This window comes from Macrobrachium nipponense, chromosome 17 (assembly GCF_015104395.2).
Source record: "Macrobrachium nipponense isolate FS-2020 chromosome 17, ASM1510439v2, whole genome shotgun sequence".
Lineage (NCBI taxonomy): Eukaryota > Metazoa > Arthropoda > Malacostraca > Decapoda > Palaemonidae > Macrobrachium > Macrobrachium nipponense.
The window spans coordinates 87,412,651-87,435,856 of NC_087210.1; the positions used below are offsets into that span (position 1 = coordinate 87,412,651).

General features: G+C 39.4%; 1 protein-coding gene across 2 annotated transcripts in view; it reads left to right on the plus strand.

Annotated features, from left to right (window-relative positions):
• LOC135196431 (glutamine amidotransferase-like class 1 domain-containing protein 1) overlaps positions 1-17,939 on the plus strand; it is a 108,973-nt gene extending 91,034 nt beyond the window's left edge. For both annotated transcript variants that reach the window (XM_064223255.1, XM_064223254.1), the window contains one exon: positions 11,819-17,939. In XM_064223255.1, the coding sequence (XP_064079325.1) occupies positions 11,819-11,837 (19 nt within the window). In that variant the 3' untranslated portion in view covers positions 11,838-17,939. The remainder of the gene's footprint in view (positions 1-11,818) is intronic.
• The last annotated feature ends 5,267 nt before the right edge of the window (positions 17,940-23,206 follow it).

Consider the following 23,206-nt stretch of genomic DNA (forward strand, 5'->3'; position numbering starts at 1 on the left):
ACTTCGAAGACGTCGAAGGTTTCGTCTTGTGTAAGGATGAAACCTACTGTTTCCATGACGAAGGCGCTTAGAGGTTTTGGGGAATGGCTCCTTTCTAAGGAAGAGAAAGGGAAGACGGTTTTTTCTTTCCCTCCGTCTAAACTGACTGGCAGATTGGGATTCTGGTACGAATCGGGCGAACCTTTAGGCCTCGCTCTCCCTTCGTCTGCGGACTCGGACTTCTCTTCATTGGTGGATTCTGCTCGTCGTTCCGCCCTCTTGTCCGCCAAGACTATGTGGGGGATGAACGAACTTGACCACCTACTGAAGGGAATGTTCCGAGTCCTGGAAGTTTTCAACTTCCCTTGATTGGTCTTTAGGAGTTCTGGCTAATAAGACCCAGACCCCTGATTCTCTGTCTCCTGAAGATCTTAACTGCGTCCTCACTTGCATGGGACAAAGCAGTGAGAGATGGATCGAGTGAAGTCTCCTCACTGTTTGGAGCTGGAGTTATTAAGAAGCGGTCTGTCTACTGTTCGTTTCTCACTAAGGCAGTTTCACATGCACAAAGGGCCTCGCTTATGTATGCTCAACTCTCTCCTCTTCTGTTCCCCAAGAAATTATTCAAGATGTCTCGAGTGCCCTTTCAGCTAAGGCTACTCAGGACATGTTAGCCCAGGCGGCCAGGAAACTCGCTCTGTCTTCCAACCCAAGGCCAAGAAAGAGACTCCTCTGAGGCAGGAGCCCTTTCGAGGAGGACCCGCTGTCAGAGGTTCTTCAACCAGAGGAACTAGACCTTTTAAGAGAGGTAAAACCTTCGCTAGGTCAGTCAGAGGGAAGAAATAGCGATCAAGGACTCCAGACATCAGTGGGTGCCAGACTACTGAAATTTGCCGACGTCTGGGCCCACAAAGGGGCAGACAATTGGTCCCTATCGATTGTCAGCAAAGGATACCTCATTCCCTTCTCGTCAAGACCACCATTGACGACAACTCCGAGGGAGTTGGTGGCCAAGTACAAGGACCCCATCATGAATCAAGCCCTTTCTTTAGCAGAGATCTCATGCTAGAGAAGGAGGCTATAGAACTAGTGAAAGATCCCAGCTCTGCGGGCTTTTACAACAGACTATTCCTAGTTCCGAAGAACTCAGGAGGATGGAGACCGGTTTTGGATGTAAGCGCCCTGAACATCTTTGTGGAAAGAGGAAGTTCGCCATGGAGACAACTTCCTCAGTGTTAGCGGCTCTTCGTCCAGGGGACTGGATGGTGTCTCTAGACCTTCAGGACGCTTACTTTCATGTGCCGATCCATCCTTCTTCACGGAAGTATCTACGATTCATGATGGGAGGAAACATCTTCCAATTCAAGGCCTTGTGCTTCGGCCTATCGACTGCACCCAAGTTTTCACGGGGTTAATGAAAAACGTGGCGCAGTGGCTACATTTGGAGGGAGAGGGTGTCGCTTTATCTCGACGACTGGCTAATCAGAGCAGAGTCTCAAGAAACAGATGTCTGGAGGACCTTCAAAAGACCCTTACATTGGCAAGTTCTCTGGGACTTCTGGTGAACTTCCAGAAGTCTCAATTAATCCCCAGTCAAGAGCGGATCTATCTGGGGATTCGGATAGCTTCTCTGGCTTTTCGGGCTTTTCCGTCGCCAGAGAGGATAGCTCGTTGCTACGAGAAAATAACGACCTTCCTAGAGAAAGATGCATGCACAGCGAGGGAGTGGATGAGTCTGCTGGGGACACTTTCCTCGTTGGAGCAATTCGTTTCTCTAGGAAGGTTGCATCTCAGGCCTCTACAGTTCTTCCTATACCAGAACTGGAGGCGTCTCTCCCTAGATCTGGAGTTCTTCAAGATCTCAAGGGGAATCAAGAGAGACCTTCGTGGTGGAACAACCCACTTCGTTTTGTGGAAGGAATGTCTCTTTACATGCCGAACCCCAGCCATGTGTTGTTTTCCGACGCATCAGAAGCAGGTTGGGGAGCGACGCTCGGGACAAGAGAAGTGTCAGGCACCTGGAAGGGGGATCAGGTGTCCTGGCACATCAACAAGAAAGAGTTGATGGCAGTCTGGATGGCATTAAAAGCCTTCGAGCCCCACGTCCGAAATGCAGTAGTGCAGGTCAATTCGGACAACGCAACAGCCTTGGCGTACATCAAAAAACAGGGAGGGAGGGACGCACTCCTTCTCCCTGTACGAAACAGCAAGGGATCTTCTGCTGTGGTCTCAAACAAGGAAGATCAGTCTTCTCACCAGATTCCGTACAGGGAGAAAGGAACGTCAGGGCCGATCTCCTGAGCAGGAAGAATCAACTCCTGCCTTCCGAGTGGGACCCTCCACTCAGAGGTATGCCAAGACCTGTGGAGAAGATGGGGCAGACCTCACATCGATCTCTTTGCAACAGCAAGGAACGCAAGAATCGAACTTTACTGCTCCCCGATCTCAGACCCAGGAGCAGTATCAGTGATGCGTTTCTCCTAGATTGGACGGGTCTAGACGTCTACGCCTTTCCCCCCTCAAAGTACTGGGACAAACCCTCAAGAAATTTGCTATCTCGGAGATGACAAGAATGACGCTAGTAGCTCCGTTCTGGCCCACCCAAGATTGGTTCACAGAGGTACTGGAATGGTTGGTGGACTTTCCAAGAGCACTTCCACAAAGACAAGATTTGCTCAAACAACCCCACTTCGACAGGTATCACAGAAACCTCCCCGCTCTCAATCTGACTGGCTTTCGACTGTCAAAAGTCTTGTCAGAGCGAAGGGGTTTTCAACAAAAGCTGCTAAGGCTATCGCCTCAGCTAGAAGGACCTTCGACCCTTAAAGTCTACCAGTCGAAGTGGGACGTCTTTCGCCGGTGGTGCAGGAACCAGAAGTTTTCCTCTTCCAGTACCTCTGTGACTCAGATAGCAGATTTCCTAGTTTTCCTCAGAGAAAAATGCGGTTTGGCAGTATCTACTATCAAAAGGATACCGAAGCATGCTGGCTGCTGTGTTCAGACATAGGAATTTAGATCTTTCGAATAACAAAGATCTTCATGATCTATTAAAATCTTTTGAAACTTCCAAGAAAACTTCGAACGAAGTTCCAAGTTGGAATCTGGACGTGGTTCTTTGTTTCCTGAGGTCCTCTAGGTTTGAGCCACCACATTTAGCCTCCTTCAAAGATCTTACGAGGAAAGCTCTCTTTCTCATGGCTTTAGCATCCGCTAAAAGGGTTAGTGAGATTCGTGCCCTAGAAGGAAGGGTAGGTTTCAAAGGAGATTCCGTGGTTTGTTCCTTCCTTCCTTCGTTTTTAGCAAAGAATGAGAACCCCTCAAATCCTTGGCCAAGGAACTTGAGGTTCGTGGATTATCTGCCCTAGTAGGGGAAGAACCTGAAAGAACTCTTTGCCCTGTTAGGAGTTTAAAATACTACCTTCAGAAGAAGAAAACCCTTAAGGGCATTGAGGACAGACTATGGTGCTCTGTAAAGGACCCCAGCAGACCATTGTCGAAAAATGCGCTGTCTTTCTTCATTGGAAGTCTTGTGAAAGAAGCACATAGATCTTGTAATGAAGAACATTTCAAGCTCCTAAAAGTCAAGGCTCATGAAGTGAGAGCAATTGCCACTTCCTTGGCCTTTAATAAGAATATGTCTCTTCAGAATCTGATGAAAACTACATTCTGGAGATGTAATTCAGTATTCGCCAACCACTACCTAAAAGACGTCAGTATTACGTATGACGAGTGCTTCGCTTTAGGCCCGTACGTATCGGCGGATTCGGTGCTGGGGCAGGGAGCTGGAACATATCCTTAGTAGTTTTTCCCTTGTTTTTGTTAATTGAGTTCATATGGTTGTATGAAAAATGATGCAGGTAGGCATCTTTTTTCGTTTCGTAATACTAATAACTTTAGTTTGGTTAGGTGATCGGATTTGGTTTGAAGCTCCCTGCGTTGGTAGTGGACAGGTTCTGTCATAGAAGAGGGCGAACCCCCATTGACATGATCCGACTTGGATTCTACTAAGTAAGCGGATATCAAGTCCCGTTAGTAGACCCAAAGAGTCTTTTCAGCTGTAGGTCACGCCCTCGCTGTAGCTCTTATGGCTATGCAGACTAATAGACAGTATCTATGAAGTCTTCAGCCTAAACAGGTAAGAACCAAGGTTATTTTTATCCTACAACAGGTGTTGTTTACCTTTTCTTTGTTATTTTCTGTCTTGTACCCTCCACCAAGGGGTGTCAATCAGTTAAGTATATGTCTGACAGGAAAGTTCATGTACAAAAATGATATTGTTATTTTACAATAAAGTTTTGTACATACTTACCTGGCAGACATATACGATTGATGGCCCGCCCAGCCTCCCCTCAGGAGACAGGTATAAGAGAGAAAAAATCTGGCAAGAAAGGTATGTTGGTTCTTCACACCCGCTTCCCAGCGGCGGGTTAAGGTAGATCACCTGACCTACCTGTCGCGTTAGCCGCGAGTTTTGAATTCTGTCGTGACGTCAGAGACGTAAGCTAAGTATGTATATGTCTGCCAGGTAAGTATGTACATTAACTTTATTGTAAAATAACAATATCATTTTCATGTTTGAAAGAAAAGTGGTACACTATAGAAAAATTCACAATTGCAGCAGAGACAAAATGTTATAAAACCTCCTTTTTACCAAGAAAAATTCATAAACTGTAAGCAGGTTGGGTATACTCAAACACGAGCAATATGCAATAGCTGTATTTTCACACAGTTCAATACATGATGAGCAGCAGTGCACGTGACAGTGTTGAGGCTATGCTTACCCAAGCGAGACTGCCCCAGACTCAATTTCTCCCGCCTTAAACACATTTTGGCGGGAATACAAGTAACTTACATATGCATCATATGGAAACATCCTACATCCCTTCTCTAAAATAAATGTATTACACTTTTCATGAAATTGAAGGTTTATCAAGTAATTATACAGAAGAGAAGTGTAAGGTATACTGACGACAAAATGGTGTTATATGAGAGAAAAAACAAATCATATAAGTGGAACGTGATTACGTGCTCATTGCAAAGTAGGACGACATTTAGTTGCATGAAGTTGATAAGTTATTACAAAATGGCCACATATTCAGTGCAAAAAAGAAAATGCATAACTAAAGAGAAATCAAATTGTACATAATTGAAAAATCACAAAATGTAGTTTTTATGTCAACTCGGAGGATTTATTTTCCTCGTCCCTCTTCTAGGTTGGCGGTCAGCACACGAGTCAGCGAGGGAAAGTGAATGAGTAGGTGGGGAAACCTGCACTCTTATTTCCCGAAGATGTTTTCTGTTTCTCGTTGATATTCTTCCACTACCATATAATTTCATGACATATTGGCGGTCTCCTTTCATTTCAATGACTTTTGTAATACGATCCCAGGCCTTAGAGACAACATTTTGCACTGCTACTGTGGTACCTGTTTGCAAGGGGCGGAGTCTCTTTGCACTAGAATCATGACGGAACTTGACATTTCTCAAGTTTCTACCCATCTTCTCCTCTCTGTCTATCATAATGTCTGCCCACTGCTCTGTTATCTTATGGTAGCTTTTAATCATGGGGACTGAGTCTCTGAGTTGTCGTCCCATGGCTAATTGTGCCGGCGATTTATCGATGTCTCTTAGGGGCGTATTTCTGTATTGCAAAATGGCTCTTGCAAAACTATCTGTGTCGAGGCTTCTGTCGCTTCTTGTGTTATCTTGAATGGTTCTTTTTGCTGTACGTACTGCTGCCTCTGCCCTCCCGTTGGATTGGGGTAATGGGCTGAGGATATTCTCATCCTAACCCCCCCATTTCCCTTTGTAGGAAGCTAGCCATTTCAGTGCTTACCAAATTGGTGCCACCATCGAGGGAGATTTCCTCCGGGGCACCCCACTGCATGAAGTATCGTCGGAAGAGTGGGATCAACTTAGCAGAAGTAGCACCACTTGGGAAGAAGGCAATTTCCAGCCAACCAGTAAGCCTATCTGCATATGCCAGATATTGTTTCCCACATATTTGAAACATATCCGTGACCATCTGTTGAAAAGGATATTCAGGGGGTGGGGTAGGCAATAGCGGTTCCTTTTGTTGGGATGGAGCGATGACGTCACATGTTCTGCACTACATCCTCTTGAGATTCAGTTGACCCTCCATCCCAGGCCAATACACAGCCTGTCGTGCCCTACGAATCATTGAATCAGAGCTTTGGTGGCCTGAGTGTAGGTTAGAGACAACTCGGTCTCGTAGTGACACAGGTATTACTAGACGTATGTGCCCTTCATCATATGAATACACCACCAGTTCGTCCATGATGCCAAGTCGGTCCCGTACATTAAAATCCGGCTTTATGCTGGAGTCGACTAGATTTCTTGATACCGGCCAAGAACCTGTGGCTACCATACTCTTTAGCAGCTGATATTCCACATCGCTTTCAGCAGCTTTTTTAATAGAATTCCAGTCGAGGGTTATGACGTCATCACTCAGCGACATGATCAACGCTGCAACGCACGAACTCTCAACCTCCTCCCCCATCTCACTGTCACTCGCATTTATTGGGCTTCTGATTACTGGGTATCTTGAAAGAGTATCGGCTGCTGAGTTTTTCTTCCCAGGAATGTATTTCACTGTGAAACTGTATTGTAATGTGTTTTCCTTTAATCGAAGCAAACGAGGATTTGCAATGTCTTTCAGTTCTCTATCACCAAACACTTTGACCAGCAGACGGTGGTCAGTAACAAGGATAATATTGGGACATCCCAGTAGGAATAATCTAGCTTTCTGAAAGCACCATACCACGGCAGCAGCCTCTCCTTCAACGACTGCATAATTGACTTCTGCCGAGGTTAAATGTCTACTTCCACAGAGGGCAAGCTTCCATCCACCTTTGCAACAAAATGGGACTTTATCCTCTTCGCAACTGCAATGTTGTTGTAACAACAGAAATCCCATCCATCACGCGACCAGTCAGTGATGACTGCAGTTCGCCTAGATTTATCGTAATAGGCCAATCCATCCCCAATCAAATTGCATAAAACATTTCTTTAGTCTTTTCGAAAATGCACTCTGTAAACATTTCATCCCACAGTCGTATACCTTTCGACTGGTAGACTCTTTTAGGAGGTCTCGATAGGGTTCCATTAATTGAGGGGTAGCAACAAATGGTGCCAATTGGTTTACGAGGCCAAACCAAGACCTTATGTCAGTGATGGTTGGTTGATTTGGCATTGGGAAGCTCTTGATTGCAGACAACTTTTCCTCACCTGGCTTGAAATTGTCCCAACCTAATTCATAGCCTACAAGTCTACCTCGCGTTGGCAAAATTGAAATTTATCAGGATTGAGGGTAACTCCGTTCTCTTCACATACTTGTAAAAAACTTATCGTGTGATAAAACGCTCCTTCCACAGTATCATCATATAGGAGAACATCATCGACACATTTAGATTTTCTCGGAATGTCCGCTATTACATCATCAAAGCGCTTTGAGTATGCATCCGAGGCAGGGACATGTCCCATTGGGGTCCTACAATACTGGTACCTACCCCATGGGGATATGAAGGTAGTCAGGTGCCGACTTTCCTCATCTAATTCCACTTGATGGAAACCAGAATAGGCATCTATTACAGTTTTGTATGAACGCACAGGTACACTGGATGCCATGTCGAAACGGGGCAAAAGTGGTGATGAGTTTCTCTTTTGCAATATTTGTTTAGCTTTTGGTAATCCGCTGTTCTTCTTGGGTTTCCATTCCTTTTAGCTACTACTACCATTCGCGCACACCAATCGGTTGCTGTTCCTGTAGGAACCGGGTGGGCGGATTATTCCCAGTTTTACATCGTCATCCAGCTGTTTTTTTACCTCTTGCTCCCAATGTTTGGGAATTGGAATTGGCGTATGGCATGCGTATGGGACTGCATCAGGGAGAAGGTGGATATGGTGTGGCTTTCCCTTCATTACCGGTAATGGATTCCGTTTAGTATTGAATACCGTACCTGAGAAACGCTCCAAAATCCACCTTTTGAGCTTAGGTACATTGGCCTCCTGAGGGGAGAACGGCAACTCTATGACGTCATGGGTGTTGCTCCCATCACTGGTGACGTCATTGGCATCCACACTATTGGGCCAGTCCCTACCAATATTATTTACTGATATTCCGTCTACCTTAACATGATGGGGAAAGTTTGCATCCACTAATCCTAAACCCTTACATACATCTATAGATAGGTATAGCCTAGAGACACCGCACACTACTAAAACACTATGTTTAGAGCGTTATTTCTACCCAAGGTTATGTACAAACGCACACTACCCAGTACTCTCATGGGTTTTTTCGGCTGCATGATTAACCCTGGCGTTCGAACGATGCAACTGTTTCACGTTCAGTCCTAATTGATGCAAAACCTTTTCCCCATAATACAAACTTCAGCCCCAGTATCGGCAATAGCATCAATAAATGCTTCATACATTGGTACATCACGTCTCATTTTATGTTCAACTTTTACGCGCACATGCGGTAGCTTTCCCGCCAATGCTGTCACCTGCTGGACCCCACAGTGCTGCACTAATGTGCATGCCGTCACTGACATGGTGTCGTCATCATGGTCAACTTCAATGCCTGCTGCCTTGTTATTCGCACGTTTTTTTCTGCAATATCTAGCTAAATGACCCTTTACACCACAGTTGTGGCAACACACTTCACTTGCATAGCAGCTAGATTTATTTTCCTCATGAATGCGCCCACAATTACCACATCTCTTACCTGACATGAGTAGCTTACTATCCTTTTGTCGACGAAAGTTCGATTTTACTGCCGCAACATCACTGTTCTGTTTCATTATTATTATAGGGCAGCAATTCTTTCCTCACCTTGGCAGTAATGAGTCTCTGGTTAATTTTGCTGGCCCCACTATCCCTTTCAGCTGCCTCGTATATTTCACACTTCTGTAGTATTTTGGCGACACACTTATATTTTTCGTAGTCTTGGAGTATTTCTTGTTTCAATCCGCAGTTATTTAAACCACTGGCTAACCTGTGAGTCAGCATATAGTCACTCATGTCATTTTGGCACCGAGGGCAGCGGAAAGCACAATCTAAAGCCAATTCCTGACACCGATGTACATATGTCTTTGCGGGTTCCATAGGCCCTTGCTGTGCACTAAAAAATTTATCCCACAGAATTGCACGGTTCACAGAATTTTGAGTTACTTCTTGGACGGCATTCAATGCCTGATGTAGAGAAAGGGCTTTCCATTCATCGGACGTGTAACAAGCGTCCAATGCCCTTTGTAACTGATCATCGCAGTTCAAACGAATGCTTAGCACAGCATCTTCAGTTGAAACCCTGCCAATTTGGAACCAATCTGTCATAGACCTACGCCACTTCCTAAATGCTCCTTGTGACATTTCATACGAACATTTGTCGGGCATAATTGCTCTCATACCTGAGGGGGCACCACTGCTCTGTCGCTGCTGCAAGAAAAGGTTTGCCATGGCACTCAGAAGGTCCTCATTCCCACCATTGGTGCGGCTACGTGCAGCCCGTCGAATGGCCCCTCTTCTTGGTGTTGTTGAATATCTTGGCACCCGATCATCTTTGAAGGCTTCCCAGGTCCTTATATCACTGCGCCATGTAAGCAGGTTGGGTATACTCAAACACGAGCAATATGCAATAGCTGTATTTTCACACAGTTCAATACATGATGAGCAGCAGTGCACGTGACAGTGTTGAGGCTACGCTTACCCAAGCGAGACTGCCCCAGACTCAATTTCTCCCGCCTTAAACACATTTTGGCGGGAATACAAGTAACTTACATATGCATCATATGGAAACATCCTACATAAACAATAGCAGACTTGTAAAAATATAAAAAAATAAATAAACAACAAACTGTGTACTACTACTGCTGTACTGTAAAGATCTACAAAAATTGCAGAATCTGAAAATTGCAAACCATTCCGTTATGGATCTAAGTCAATCATAGAGTGGTTAAGAAAATAAGTTGAAACTATAAGAGCATAACAGATGCAGGACTCCAGCACACCATTTAATCATGTAGGCATCAGGAGTCACAACTGACCTAGACTCAGCCCCAGGAGGAAGTGGCAGTGCCATCAGTGCACCTCATATGATGCACTGGAGGCAATACTAAAGGGAGTTTGCAGTGCCCTGGTACTTGGCTTGAAAACCTAATCTTATGAGTTCTATCAAAGCCACGACCAAGCATACTGTGCATGATACAGCATCCTCATTGTATGTCCACATTTTCACCACTCCGACCTCTCCAGTTCTGTTTCAGAGTTAGAGAGTGATCCCATTTGGCTGGCATATCTTTAGTATAAACCATGTTTTATCACTGAAGCCTCTTAACAGCAACAAACACTGATTTGATTATTAACTAGTTCTTAGCTGACATCACAGTCAATAGACGGTCGCTGTAGTTCATAAGCCATCTTCATAGAAAAAGCTTAAATTCTAATGGTTATCTGATATGGTATTCCCAGTGTCTTTAGATGGATCATCCCTATTAGTAAATCAAACTGGTAAAATCTTGGAGCCGTGGAGTACTTTATTGGCGGTACTGTAATGAACACAAGTGTTTGAACTGTAGCATGAAGGATAGAAGTCTCCTGCCTTAGGATATATGCCAGGCCTTACTAGCACTTCTCAAATATCACTCACACCTTTATCTTTGCCTTTGTGTAAATGTTTATCATACATCTGGCAATCCAAATTCATGTAACCTTTGTTAAGGCAATTGATGTACAACCCATTTGATGAAATCCTTGGAAGCTCTTCTGTCTCTTACTGCTAACCTGCAGAATTCTTGGTTGTGTGATATTTGCCCTCCTTCACTTTGGCTAGGCTATTCCCAGCCCCTTGGTTACACCTAGCAGAGACGTGGTTTGGTATGTGGGGTTTGATGAGGTATCCTTATGAGCCCCTTCTGGAATCCCTCTTAGTGGGTTTGACACTGGTGGTTTTTGTGGGCTCTTGCCTTCTCCTTGTCAGCAAGCTCTGCATCTCGTCTGGTAATGTCCCATGCCAGGCATTTGTCATTGATTGGTCTTTAACATATCACAGACTTATAGAGCCAAGACTCAAACTTCAGGGGCATGTGACTTGATGGTCACCCTGTTCACCAATCCTCTTCTTCAGCTTGCTACCAATTAGCTGCCTTGTCTCCAGCCTTCAATGAATGTTGCCAGTCGATGCTATAACGTACTTTGTCTGGGCAGTTAAGCTCTTTCTTCAGTGCAGTAGAAAATTCCATTCTTCTTGTCTCTTCCTTCTCACTGGTCACATGTACTGATAATGTAATCCATAAAACACACGTGTGACCAGCCTAGTATTGTAGTTAAGGTGTGTTTCATGATCACTCGTGAGGGAGAATGAATACTGTTAATTATGGTTAGGTGGGAATGTGACAAACCAATTCTTGTCCAAGTTGTATTAATGTTTTTGAACCTTGAGTCTGTTATTTAAATTTTTCTTTTTCATAGCAATATTTGATGTCTCAGGGATTGTATAGATGAGTTTCTTTCAAGCTTTTGTGTTACAGAAATTGAGATTTGGTGCTTCCTCTTTCTTAATAGATTACCAATAAACTGATTTTGATTATTTACTCATTCTTTAATCTTTGAGGTGTTTTCTGGAGTGATGATTATTGTGAATGCTTTTGCTCCCTAGACTATTTGAGGAATTTCCTGTGATGTGATTAAAGTAGCATTCATAATTATTTTATTATTTTTTTATAGTAAAAAGTCGATGTAATTTACTGTATAAATAGCAATGTGCCTGTATACGCAACTCTTGATTTCATGTGACTGAAAATATTTTACTTCTGCATTTCAGGCAGACCAAAGGAAAATGAACTTTTGCATTTCCCAAGACCAGCTTCGTCATCAAATGAAATGTCAGCTATGCTTTTTGAAGAAATACTCATAGCATTTAATTTTATGATACACTAGTTTTACCATTGATTTTTATAGTTTCATTTTTTTATTAAATTTTAGGTACACATTGTTTTTTATGATTTTTAAACAGGAAATTAAAATTAATATATATTGCTGTAACTTCTAAATTTTTTTTTTTTTCAGTTAAAAGTACCTTTAATTACAGATATGGTTCTTCTCATCTGTTTTGCAATGATTTGAATGTCATTGACCAAGGGTTGCATTCATTTTAATCATTGTTTCATTGTAACCTTGGGTATATGCATGTAAACCTCCTTATTCTCTTACAGATCAAACCATATAACAGGTATATATGTAAGTCTGTTCTGTTTGCATTTTGGGAGAACTTATATCATTTATAGTACTACAGAAATACAAACCATTTTTTCATGTTTTTATCTGCTGAGGGTGAAGAAAGATAATTCAGAATTGATGAAAACTAATACGTACATCAGGTTATTCACCAGGCTTACTAAAATGCAGATGAATTACTTCCAAGAGAGGTGGGCAGTAAACTATCACCTTCAATGTGCTTGAGCAATAGTCTTAAAGTTTCATTATCTTTTCTACATCTCACCTATATTCAGAATGTTTAATTGGGCACAGTTACCATTATCTTGCATTTTTGGCATTTCATTGAATTGAAATGAAGACCAATGGCACTATATTCATAACTGAGCTAATTCATCTCCATGCCAGTCGAGTCCTCATTGCCTTTATAGCTTGAGCTTGTTTGCATGTATGCAGTTAAGCATTTCTAAATCATTTCAACAGGATGTCTCCAGACTCTTTGTGAATTATACTTCTTGAACTTGAGATGTTGCTGAGAAGACTTTCTTGTAAATCTCATGTCAGAGTCTATACTCGGTTTTTTCCATCTGTCCATCTGCCTGTGGTGTTTGCGTATGGTAACACTGCGTCCCGGGCTTTAGATAGTTACATTCAGCTTACATTCAACAATAATAACAATATCCTATTTCGAATATCAACGGTGTACTTTGCATACAGTAAATTATTAAAACACTTTTCAGTTGCAAATGTACACCCAGATATCCTTTTATTTACCTAAAATTACACATAACGTAACTATTTAAAGCCAGGGACGCAGTGTTACCATACAAAAACACCACAGGCGGATGGACAAATGGAAAAAAACAGAGTATAGTTAAATGATGAGCAATCACATAAGTAATGACAGTAATGCATTTTGTTGTAAGTGGTAATTTATAAAATGACTATCACCACTTAATTTCCCATGAGCAAAAAATGATGGTGTAACAAGGTGCTAACTTTCCGTCAGCATGTCTTGGTTCTTCACTTTTTTCAAAGGATTAATGGGTTGGTGGCCACTGAAAGATTCTTCTGGTTTCTTGTGTTTTCTTTCTCCATTTCTTGTGATGTTACTTAATTTGACTTAGCTTGATTTGAAAGGATAATTCTAGGTAGTCCACATCCTTTTATAATGTTAAAGGTTTTACTTTAATGGCCTTTCTGCTCTTAAGCAGTAATCAGAAAATCTGCTATTAAGTAATCAGAAAATCACAAGTTGAAGTCTGGAAAAAATTGGGCAATGAAATAAAAGTCCAGTGCTGAACAAGTGTACGATTGAGGTGCCCAGCAACTTTTATACAAGTTTTAATGTTTTTAATGTCCAAAACTGTAATGTACTTTTTTAAAAATTAGGAGTTCTCTTCATCAGTATGTGCAGCAGACACCATTCAGATTGAAAATATTGGTCCTGGTTTTTCAATCTAAATCACACCACTTGGTGATCTCTAGAATCTACAGATTCATATGGTACTCCAAGATCAGATTATAGCATTAAGAAAGCATCTTTGTGTACTTTGTTTTGAAGATTATCATGCTCTAGTGATCATGTAAATTTTCCTGTCACCTGTCCATGTAGTGCTCACAGGGCGGATGGCTTGTCAGAACCTTTTTTCTGGGTAACCTCTTGTTGGTAGTTTTCATCAGATTTTGATGGTCTATTTTATCTACCTTGGGCAGCTAAAAGTACAAGTAAAATACTGGTGTGTATATTAGAAAACAACTTAAAATTGTTTAAAGCTGTTTAGACTTTCCTGTTCTGGTAAATATTGGCATACATAATCATGGTATGTGTCACAATATTTTTGTTTAAGTGTAAGTTGTTATTGTTGTGTACATATACCAAAAATATCTGGAGTAATATAACTCAAGCTCCTAACTGTATTGTATTGTTGTTTTTAAAAAATATAAGTTGTACAAATTCTGTACTAATTTTACTCGACAGATATTGTAACTAAAGTTACCCACATAAGTGAAACAACAATATTGCATTAGTTGTTAATTTAAATTCTAGATAATAGCTCACAACTTAAAAAAATATTTTTCATGTTACCAAAACTTATTGGTTTGGTATGATAATTTTAGAAGGCCAGAAAAATTCAAAGAGGTGTCAAATACATACATCAGTCTTGTAAAAGTCATTAATCAATATTTTAGAGTGTAGATAAAAGATGTGTGGAAAATAATTTGTAGTTCTTTTGTCTTTCGCATTCTACATTAATTTTTATTCATGTCAAGTATCATGATTTGTTGATTGAGACCATAACTAAAATATTGTTATCTGAACAAATTTGTAATGCTGGTTTTTACAAAAAATAAGGGAATAGTATTGAAGTTATTGACATGAGTTTCAACAGTGAAGGATCATAAATATGGTGTACAGTATAACCAATGACTACTGTAGACCTTAATACACATTAGTATTTTTGATATTTGAACATTTTATATATATCCATTGAAGCTGTCAAGGAAAACCAAGTAACAATCATAACTGAATCCTTCAGAGTTCCACCTCCAAGTTGCTAGATATCATTTTCTTAAACACAAAGGGTCAATTGACAAAATTAAAAATATCTGTTGATTGTGAGTAATTTTAATTTTTTCCAAGGAAGGTCTACAGATCTGATGTATGTACTTCCAATAAACAGAAGCCCTCTTGGATGGTACTATAGATAATGGGAGTAAAATTTTGCAAATGATAAAGCATTAACTGTTTTTGAAAAAATTACATTCTCAACAGAACTAAAAAAATTTAAAATGCCATGTTTAAAGTTCTTTGTGTTTCTGCTGTCTTGAAGTTGTTTAAATGTTTTATCATGTTTTATTGTAAGTTAGCAAACTTCATACCATAATTGTGTACCTCCAGAGATAAGTGAACCTAGTAATGTAATTCTGTTATAGGTTAGTTCTATATTAGTACTCAAAATGGACATATTTTTAATCTTCAGAGCAGCTGAACATGTTTGGAAATATCTGAAGCCACCTAGGAAGTTGTAAAAGAGTTTTTGTTAATTATGATTGTGTCTTTGTAATTAGGATACCTTGTGAAACTCTGAACTTCTAGGTTTCACATACCTTATAGAGATCCTAGACTGTGTCTTTCAGCTGATTTTGTGTGTTCCTCATCATGTGAACATATCCCCCTAAAAGAATATACTTGTAGCTTCTATTTTATTTCTAGACTTGAGACAAACCACAGTACGTATATTAGCAACGTACAGCAACAATCAAAGGGCCAATTAAAAGTATTATAAGATTGCATCTTTTCTAGCTCCCAGGTGGGATTTGATTATTAGGTATAAAGAGGAGGATTTGATATGTTTTGTCGAAACTGGAGGGTTTGATATGTTTTGTCTAAGGCCTGGCCTATGGTAGTGCTTTTGGAGAGAATGAGTGATGTGTTTAGATAAGGTGTCATGAGTTCCTTATATTTTATTTGTGTCCGTGACTTACCACGAAGTTAATTATATATGAAATCGATGAATAGTTTCTGGCTATGCTCATCTACTTTGATATTTTCATCATGGTTTTACATTTTAAAGAGTTTTCAGTAAGTGGCATGAATTTCTTCATAATATCTATGTATTGTATGCATTTTTTTGCCATTTCTAATGTCTATAATATACATATTTTTTCTTGGCAAGTGTGTCATTTTGAAAATATGCCTTCTCTACCTGAACTAGTCAGTGTGTTTCCATTTCATCTGTGTTACCCATTTATCAGTTTATGTATGTTGTCTTGTTATCATTCTGGTCAGTGTATTGTATTGTATTTTTTTTATCTGTTTAGGAACAATTACCTGGATAAGTCTCAGTAGTATTGTAGTATTTTGATCTATGTATTTTCAAACAAAAATTACCCAGGTAAGTCTCAGAAGTTAATTTGAAAGGAATTTTTAGCAAGTCATTTGGAGAAATGTAGATCAGCATGAGCAGTAGGATCCAATTACTATTTTCTTCATCTATAACATGTTCAGTTAAATTACTTTCCATATTGGTATTGGATGTGCATGACAATTGAAATTTTACTTCAGGGATATTTTCCCTCTCAAGACATCACACTATTTCCTTGAACAACCAAAGATGTATTATAACTTTTCTACATTACAGCAGTACTCATACTTTGAAATAATATAACATTAATATTTAATAACTTTAGAAAAAATAATATGGGCTTCAAAAATTATATTTGTTACTGTCTTCCTAACATTATAGTATATGGGTTTTGAAAATGACACTAATCCAGTATCTCATCCAGTTTACAATGTAGCGCTGTTACCTGCAAGAATTTGCCACTTTGTGTGTTGTGGGAAGCTTTGGAAGGCAACAGCCTAAATATAATACAGCCAAGGCTCAGTTATGTACCCATTCTTTTTCTTCTTTTCACTCCATTTATCTTTGTTCCTATCAAGAGTGATTGTTCAGTAGTGACTTGAAAAGACTTAAATTGGGATATATTTCCTAGAACAAGCAGAGGATGAGTTTAAACAACATATCTCCTTCTCTCCTGTAGAATTTGAGTGTCTCTGGTGAAATGAGAGAAAGTCAAACGAGCCCTCTTTTGGACATGGCCTCAATGAGGTGATGGTCCTTAGGTTACTTAGGGTCAAGTATATATTAGGAATGTCGTTGTTAATGCAACAACTCCCCACGCTATGTATCTTCAAGGCTGGATTTACTGGATCATTCAAATCTTGTGTCCTCAAGATCCATGGGTGCAAGAAAATGTCCCTTCCAGATGGATTGCCACACCGACTAAACCATTTTCATCCTGGAAGGGGTCTGTCTCCCAGATGCGTTCAACAAGCTGAGATTGATCTCTGGTCTCTTTATCACCTTGACAATTGGACACTACGAGTGGGTGGCCATAAGATCCTGAAGCAATCCATCTATGAACTCCTCGATCGCTTGCTACTGGGTTGTGGAGCAAGGGAGGAAGAGGTGAACCTGCCCACAAGCAAGAAGTGTGTGGTATGCTCATGACGTGCAATGGAGCTATTGACAGAAATAGGACAAGTTATAGGCACAAGAGACTAGGCAAGCTTAAGGTGAGGAACATGGAATGTGTGAAGGATGGGCCAATGCCTCAAGGGATGATAGGCACTCTTTCACTTCTGCCTGAGGCAATAAGGATTTTATAGTTCACATTGATAACAACTCCAAGGCCATATTACTCTTGATGACATCTCTCACACATCTTCTGCATATAGCGACACTACTGGTCAGATGACCAGTTGCAACAATGTCTCACAGCTGAGGTGCATTGATCAAATCTTATGACCACAGCTGTTGCAGAGGGAAGGAGAATCCTTGTTCAGGGAAGTCTTAGCTGTGAGGCATTGACAAGTAATGTTGGGGGGTTTTGTTTAGGTTAGGTAATTAACAAAATGTGTAAATAGGCTAAGCATATAGCACAAGAATGACAACTACGAGTATGCAAACTGCAACGTTTTAGATGAAAACAAAACATTCAAAATGATGCAGAAAATCAATATCAAATAAATCACAAAAATTTCATTGAATGAACTAATACATAAAGTAAAGTACTAGGTGCTATGTAACTACTAGTAGTACAGCAGATGAACAATTAAAGTTACGGTTAACACAAAACATTAAAAAAATAAGTAACAACATATCCTACCTTGAAATAAAAATTAAGATCATTAATGCTAGGAGGGAAATTCCAAGGAAACAGTCTCAAAAATATCTTTAAATATATTGATAAAGCAAAAAAGTCAAACAATATAGTACTTAAATCAAACAAGAAGGAATGGCAAATGCGAATGAAGACACACTAAAACACTAACAAGTTACAGTAAAGGTAATGAACTCTTCAACTAGTTAGCAACAGACTTAACAAAGCCACCAATCTAGAAGGAACCCAGCAACTACGATGTGTCTAATAAATGTAGAAATCTTAGATTCTATCACTTACATAATGTGAGAAGTTGAAAGAATAGATGATTAGAAAATTATAGAAATGAATTATGATAAGCACTGTACTGGTGACCTCTGTGCAAAATATACAAGGGGATGGCCAAAGAGTTGTTACAACTTTACAGCTCGCAAAAACTGAGGTAGTCAACAGATAATACATACCATATAATCCACAGTCAATCGGCACAATATAAAAACTTTTTAGGTTGTGGTGAAAAAAAAAATAAATGCACAAAATTACCACAAATAGTGAAAAACAAATAGTGAAAAGGCAAAACAAGCTACAAAGTTGGGATGTTATTTAAAATATCTTTAAAAAAACATCTGGAGAATGATGGCAGAACTGCATGTACATATGTAAGTAAATATACGTATATGTACATGAGGGTCTAGAGAGTGCCCATCTAGTAAGACTTCCTACCTCTGTCTGACAAACAAAAGACTAATGATCCTGGGAACACGGCAGACTATGATATGTAGTATATATTTGATGAAACAATTAAATATTAATTTACTCTACATGCCATATTTTTGCCTACTGCTGTCTTGAAAATGATGGGGTCTTCAATTTGGACATGCTGACAGAGACTCGAGTGCGTTTTTTGTCATCGCTACATAAAAATCAAGTTTGAGTTTTACTGTAGTGTGGACTGAAACCAAATACTGTGGGAGTCATATTTGTAGGTGCAATAATGAAGCTCTTGTCATGCTGTTCAGACATGTATATAATGCTGTTAAGACATTAAAGTATTCAGGAATCATTACTTGTTTAAAAAAAATAGTAATTAAAATGCAACAAATAATATCTAGTTTTGTAAACCTCTGTAATCATCTTCATTCTGCCATCGCCCAACCTTTATTCCTAGATTTTATCTGTGATTTGGTTTACTGTGTAGACTTACGATCTTTACTTCCGACTATATTTTAAATTAAGTGACACTATAAAGTATGCTGTGACAATAAGTCAAAATATGTCATTGAATGACAGGTACTGGGATTGTACATAACTTTGTTGCATGCTTTTTAAAAGATGAAAATGTTGACAGAAATGTATTTCATATTGTTTATGTATGAAAATTTTATGATTGTGTATTAAACAGAATAAAGATGTTACTTAAAATTTTTTCTATAATTGTTTTGGGTATCCTACATGAATGAACTTGACAGATAAGATTATTAATACACACTGGGAATTATGTCCTATTTAAAAGATTATCAGTACAAATAAATTTAAATTATTTGTAGTTAATTTTTCCCTTCTATGTTAATAATGTAAAATAAATTTTACATATATACCGTTTGTTTTTGCTGGCATAAAATATGCACCCAGGTTTAGTAGTGCAAGCAAAAAAATAAATTTACCTGATCTCAGCTCTACCACTAAAGGTCATTTTGTTAAGGGTTTACCCTGACAACAAGCAACAGCCTCACTTTACTCAGCTTTAAAATCACCTTGAAAGGGTCTTGGCCAAGTCAACCAGTTCTTTGACATACCTTTTGACCGCAAGATTTCCACTAATGTTAACAAGTTCCAGCCTATATTAAGTTAGAGCTCCGAATTCAGTATGGTAGTCCTTATCATTCTGTGGGTGTCAAGTGTACCATACTAATCCACCAGACCTCACTGAGGTTTGGCTTACTTTCCAATAATTAGCCATTTTGAGTTTTCCCAGGTTTCATATTTTTTTAAATGTATTTTTACTACCTACTCTCAAAACTATGAGGGCAGCAAAATGGGAAGGAACAGGTTGACAGACGTCTCTGTCCAAAGTTCATCTCTTTTGTGGCCTCGGATTTGTGCTTTACCAGAGGTGTGGACAATTAAAGTTGGCCTTATATTAAAATGACTATGCCATAATGACTAGTTAACTTCCTTAGGGAATACATACTACTCACATGTAAGAAACGAAACAGTGGTTAGAAACAAGAAACACTGTCTTCTACAAAGTTTGCAATATAGGTATAAAATGTGCAAACAAATTATGTACTACAGTACGGATTGCTTTACAATACCTTGAAGTATCTTGAAAGAATAGCAATTCTTGTAATGTTAATATCTTCTAATGAGAGGAAAGTGCATTAGAGACTTCATGTAGATACTAGCCTAGTGTGGCATACAGCACAAACAGAGATCAGTGCACTGTCTATGCAGCACTGCTTATCCAAGCTCCAAACTCCTTGGATAATGGCCTGAACCTGTCGGGTAGTAAAATGGAAGGCAATGAGATTCACTTCTTGAGCTGAATTTAATAAGACATCGAATCCAGCTGACCTGTGTCCAATTTGCTACTTTTAACTCCAGCTGCAGAGGGCATGGGCTAGCATACTACATATTATCATCAGAGGGCCTTTTATTTTATTTTATTTTATTTTATTTTACAAAGGTTGCTATAATTAAGAGGTTTGTAACAATCCCCAGAGCAGATATTATAAAATGAAGAGGGTGATTAAGAATGGGTAAGATGGTGTTTCAGGAAACAAAAAGTCAGATATGAAAGAAAGAACTGATTGTGTGAATAGTATATTAAAAACAATCAATACAGGCATATTATAGGCAGGGACCAGGCAAACAGCCACAACTTCCTACCATGCAAAAAAAAAATAAATAAATAAAAGTAAAGGCAGAAGTCTGAAAATTGCTTTGGCACTGATCTTCACATCCCTATTTCAGTTAAAGTTCATAAGTCTGAAAATTGCTTTGGCACTGATCTTCACATCCCTATTTCAGTTAAAGTTCAAAAAACAAACCAATTTCTTTAGTCATTTGTACATACAGTGAGCCTGAAAACTCCACTACTATTTACAGTATACGTACATTCTTCACTCAATTAAATTAGCACATATACATACCATTGTTATGCTTCTAACTTGGATTGGCCACCAAAACTAATTACACTTAGACTAGTATGATTTCCAGTGAGCAAAACACATGTTTTCTCTCTATTTTCAAAGCTTCTCAATTTCATGTCTTAAAAAACACATGATCCACACATCCTGTCCCTTAACTAAAACCTATAATATAGTCGCCTTTGTTATCCCCTCACACATTCCTCTGTAATTTTTCCATAATCTACACACATTTTACACACCCTTGTGAACCACTCAATCCCTCTATCACTGTCATTTCACTAGTAATCCCATATATAACCAACTCCAGGCATCTTTCCATTCTCCCACCTCTTATTTATCCTCAAAACATCCTACACTATCCTCTTTCAATTCTGCATTATTCCTGCTCTCCCTCTCTTCAACATTTGGCAAATCCTCAAAATACTAGAATTTACTCCATTGACCTTGGACTAATCTCTCCAAACAGCATTTCTCCACTTGCAATTTATTCTGAGATCCAGTCCCTCTCTGTATTTACTTCTTATTCTTCCTAAGTCTTGCTCACTTACCGCCCACTTTTTCTATAACAGTAATCCCTCATTTAATTGCACTTCTCATACCCACACCATACCTATGACATAATTTTCTTTTTCTTATTAATGTGAATGGGTATGTGTATGAAATAGCAAAAGTACAGATCAAGGCACAAAATGTGCAAAGGCTGCCCAGTCTGGGATGGGAGAAGGACAAAAATTCTACACAGCCAAACAAACTACCTGACCAATGAATGGAGATAACCAAAGGAAGGTTTAATACTTTAGTTATGTGATTTATGTGGCTAAAGGGAAATTAGTAAGCTGAGTCACCCACAGTAATGCAGCTTTCTCCTTGGTGTGTGTGTGTAACTGAACTAAAGTGAAATGAAAGCGTAAGCTCTGAGAGTTCCCTATGTCTAACTAGAGTTCATGGCAGTGGTTCGTGGCCAAAATTAGATATAATGGAGGTGGCCAGGTAGATCTTGTCTTATTTATAATGGCGGAGGTAGATCTTGTCTTATTAAGTGTGAACTGACAGAAGCAACCCTGCAAGATATCACGGAGTGAAAAAGAAAAAAAAAAAGTTTCAGAAAATATTCTGCTGGACAGCAAAACAGTACGTTCTTATAGTGTTTTAAAACAAGCTACAACAGTGTTACAAACAAGTTAGGAAAAAGTAATCTAGTACCAAACTTGGTAAATGCCATCCAGCATCTACTCTGCCCCTACAATATTGGAAAAAGTTGTCAGGTATACACGTACCACAACTTCCTAACATACCTATAGGTAATACCTAGTATAATAGGGCGTGAAAAGTTTAAGTTTAAAACAAAAACGTGCGGAAAGGTATTAGCAGACAACCCAACCTGCTCCTACAAAGGCCTAGTACACAGGCTTTTAAAGTAGTTAATAGTACCAACTGCACAGACCCAATGAGCCGTGTACGTAAACACTACATGCCCACAAATCTAATTACCTAGGCTTAATCTAACTTCCAAAGTTATATTAACCTAACCCGCCTGAGCCTACCTAGGCTATGCATTGTTATCAGCACATGACAAGTCACGCTGAAAGCTTGCAACTGCACCCTAGCTATGCTAGAAATAAATAATATACTCTGACCTGCAGCAATGCACCTGTTAAAAGTATTTTTTAGACCTAGGCTGTGGCTGGCCTAACACTCCCTCAGATACCTAATTACAAAATGAATTCTTCAGGTAAATAATCTGGTAAAATACTGAAATACAGTTCAAAGCCATTAGGAATATGACTTACAGTAGACAATTAGTGATAGGATATACCTAGATCGTAGAATAGTACTTCACCACCAACTTACACAATCACTCTGCCAACGATACTGGCCTAAACTGGAGAATGACCAATCAGACTGTAAACATTAATAATTTTTTTACGTAAGGAAAATACGGCAAATTTTAAAACCATCTCGTCATATTTCTCAGATGGTCATACTGTCCTGTTTTACATTACACGCACCATTTCCTGTATTCAGTCATAACATATTTCATTAATAAAGATATCTGGATGCGCAACTCTTCTGTAGCTTTGCCAACGTCTTCCTTTCAAATAAATTACTGAAACGAATCTAGCCTAATGATTAGATGCACTAATCACTTTTACATTAATAACTTCGCTTTCCTT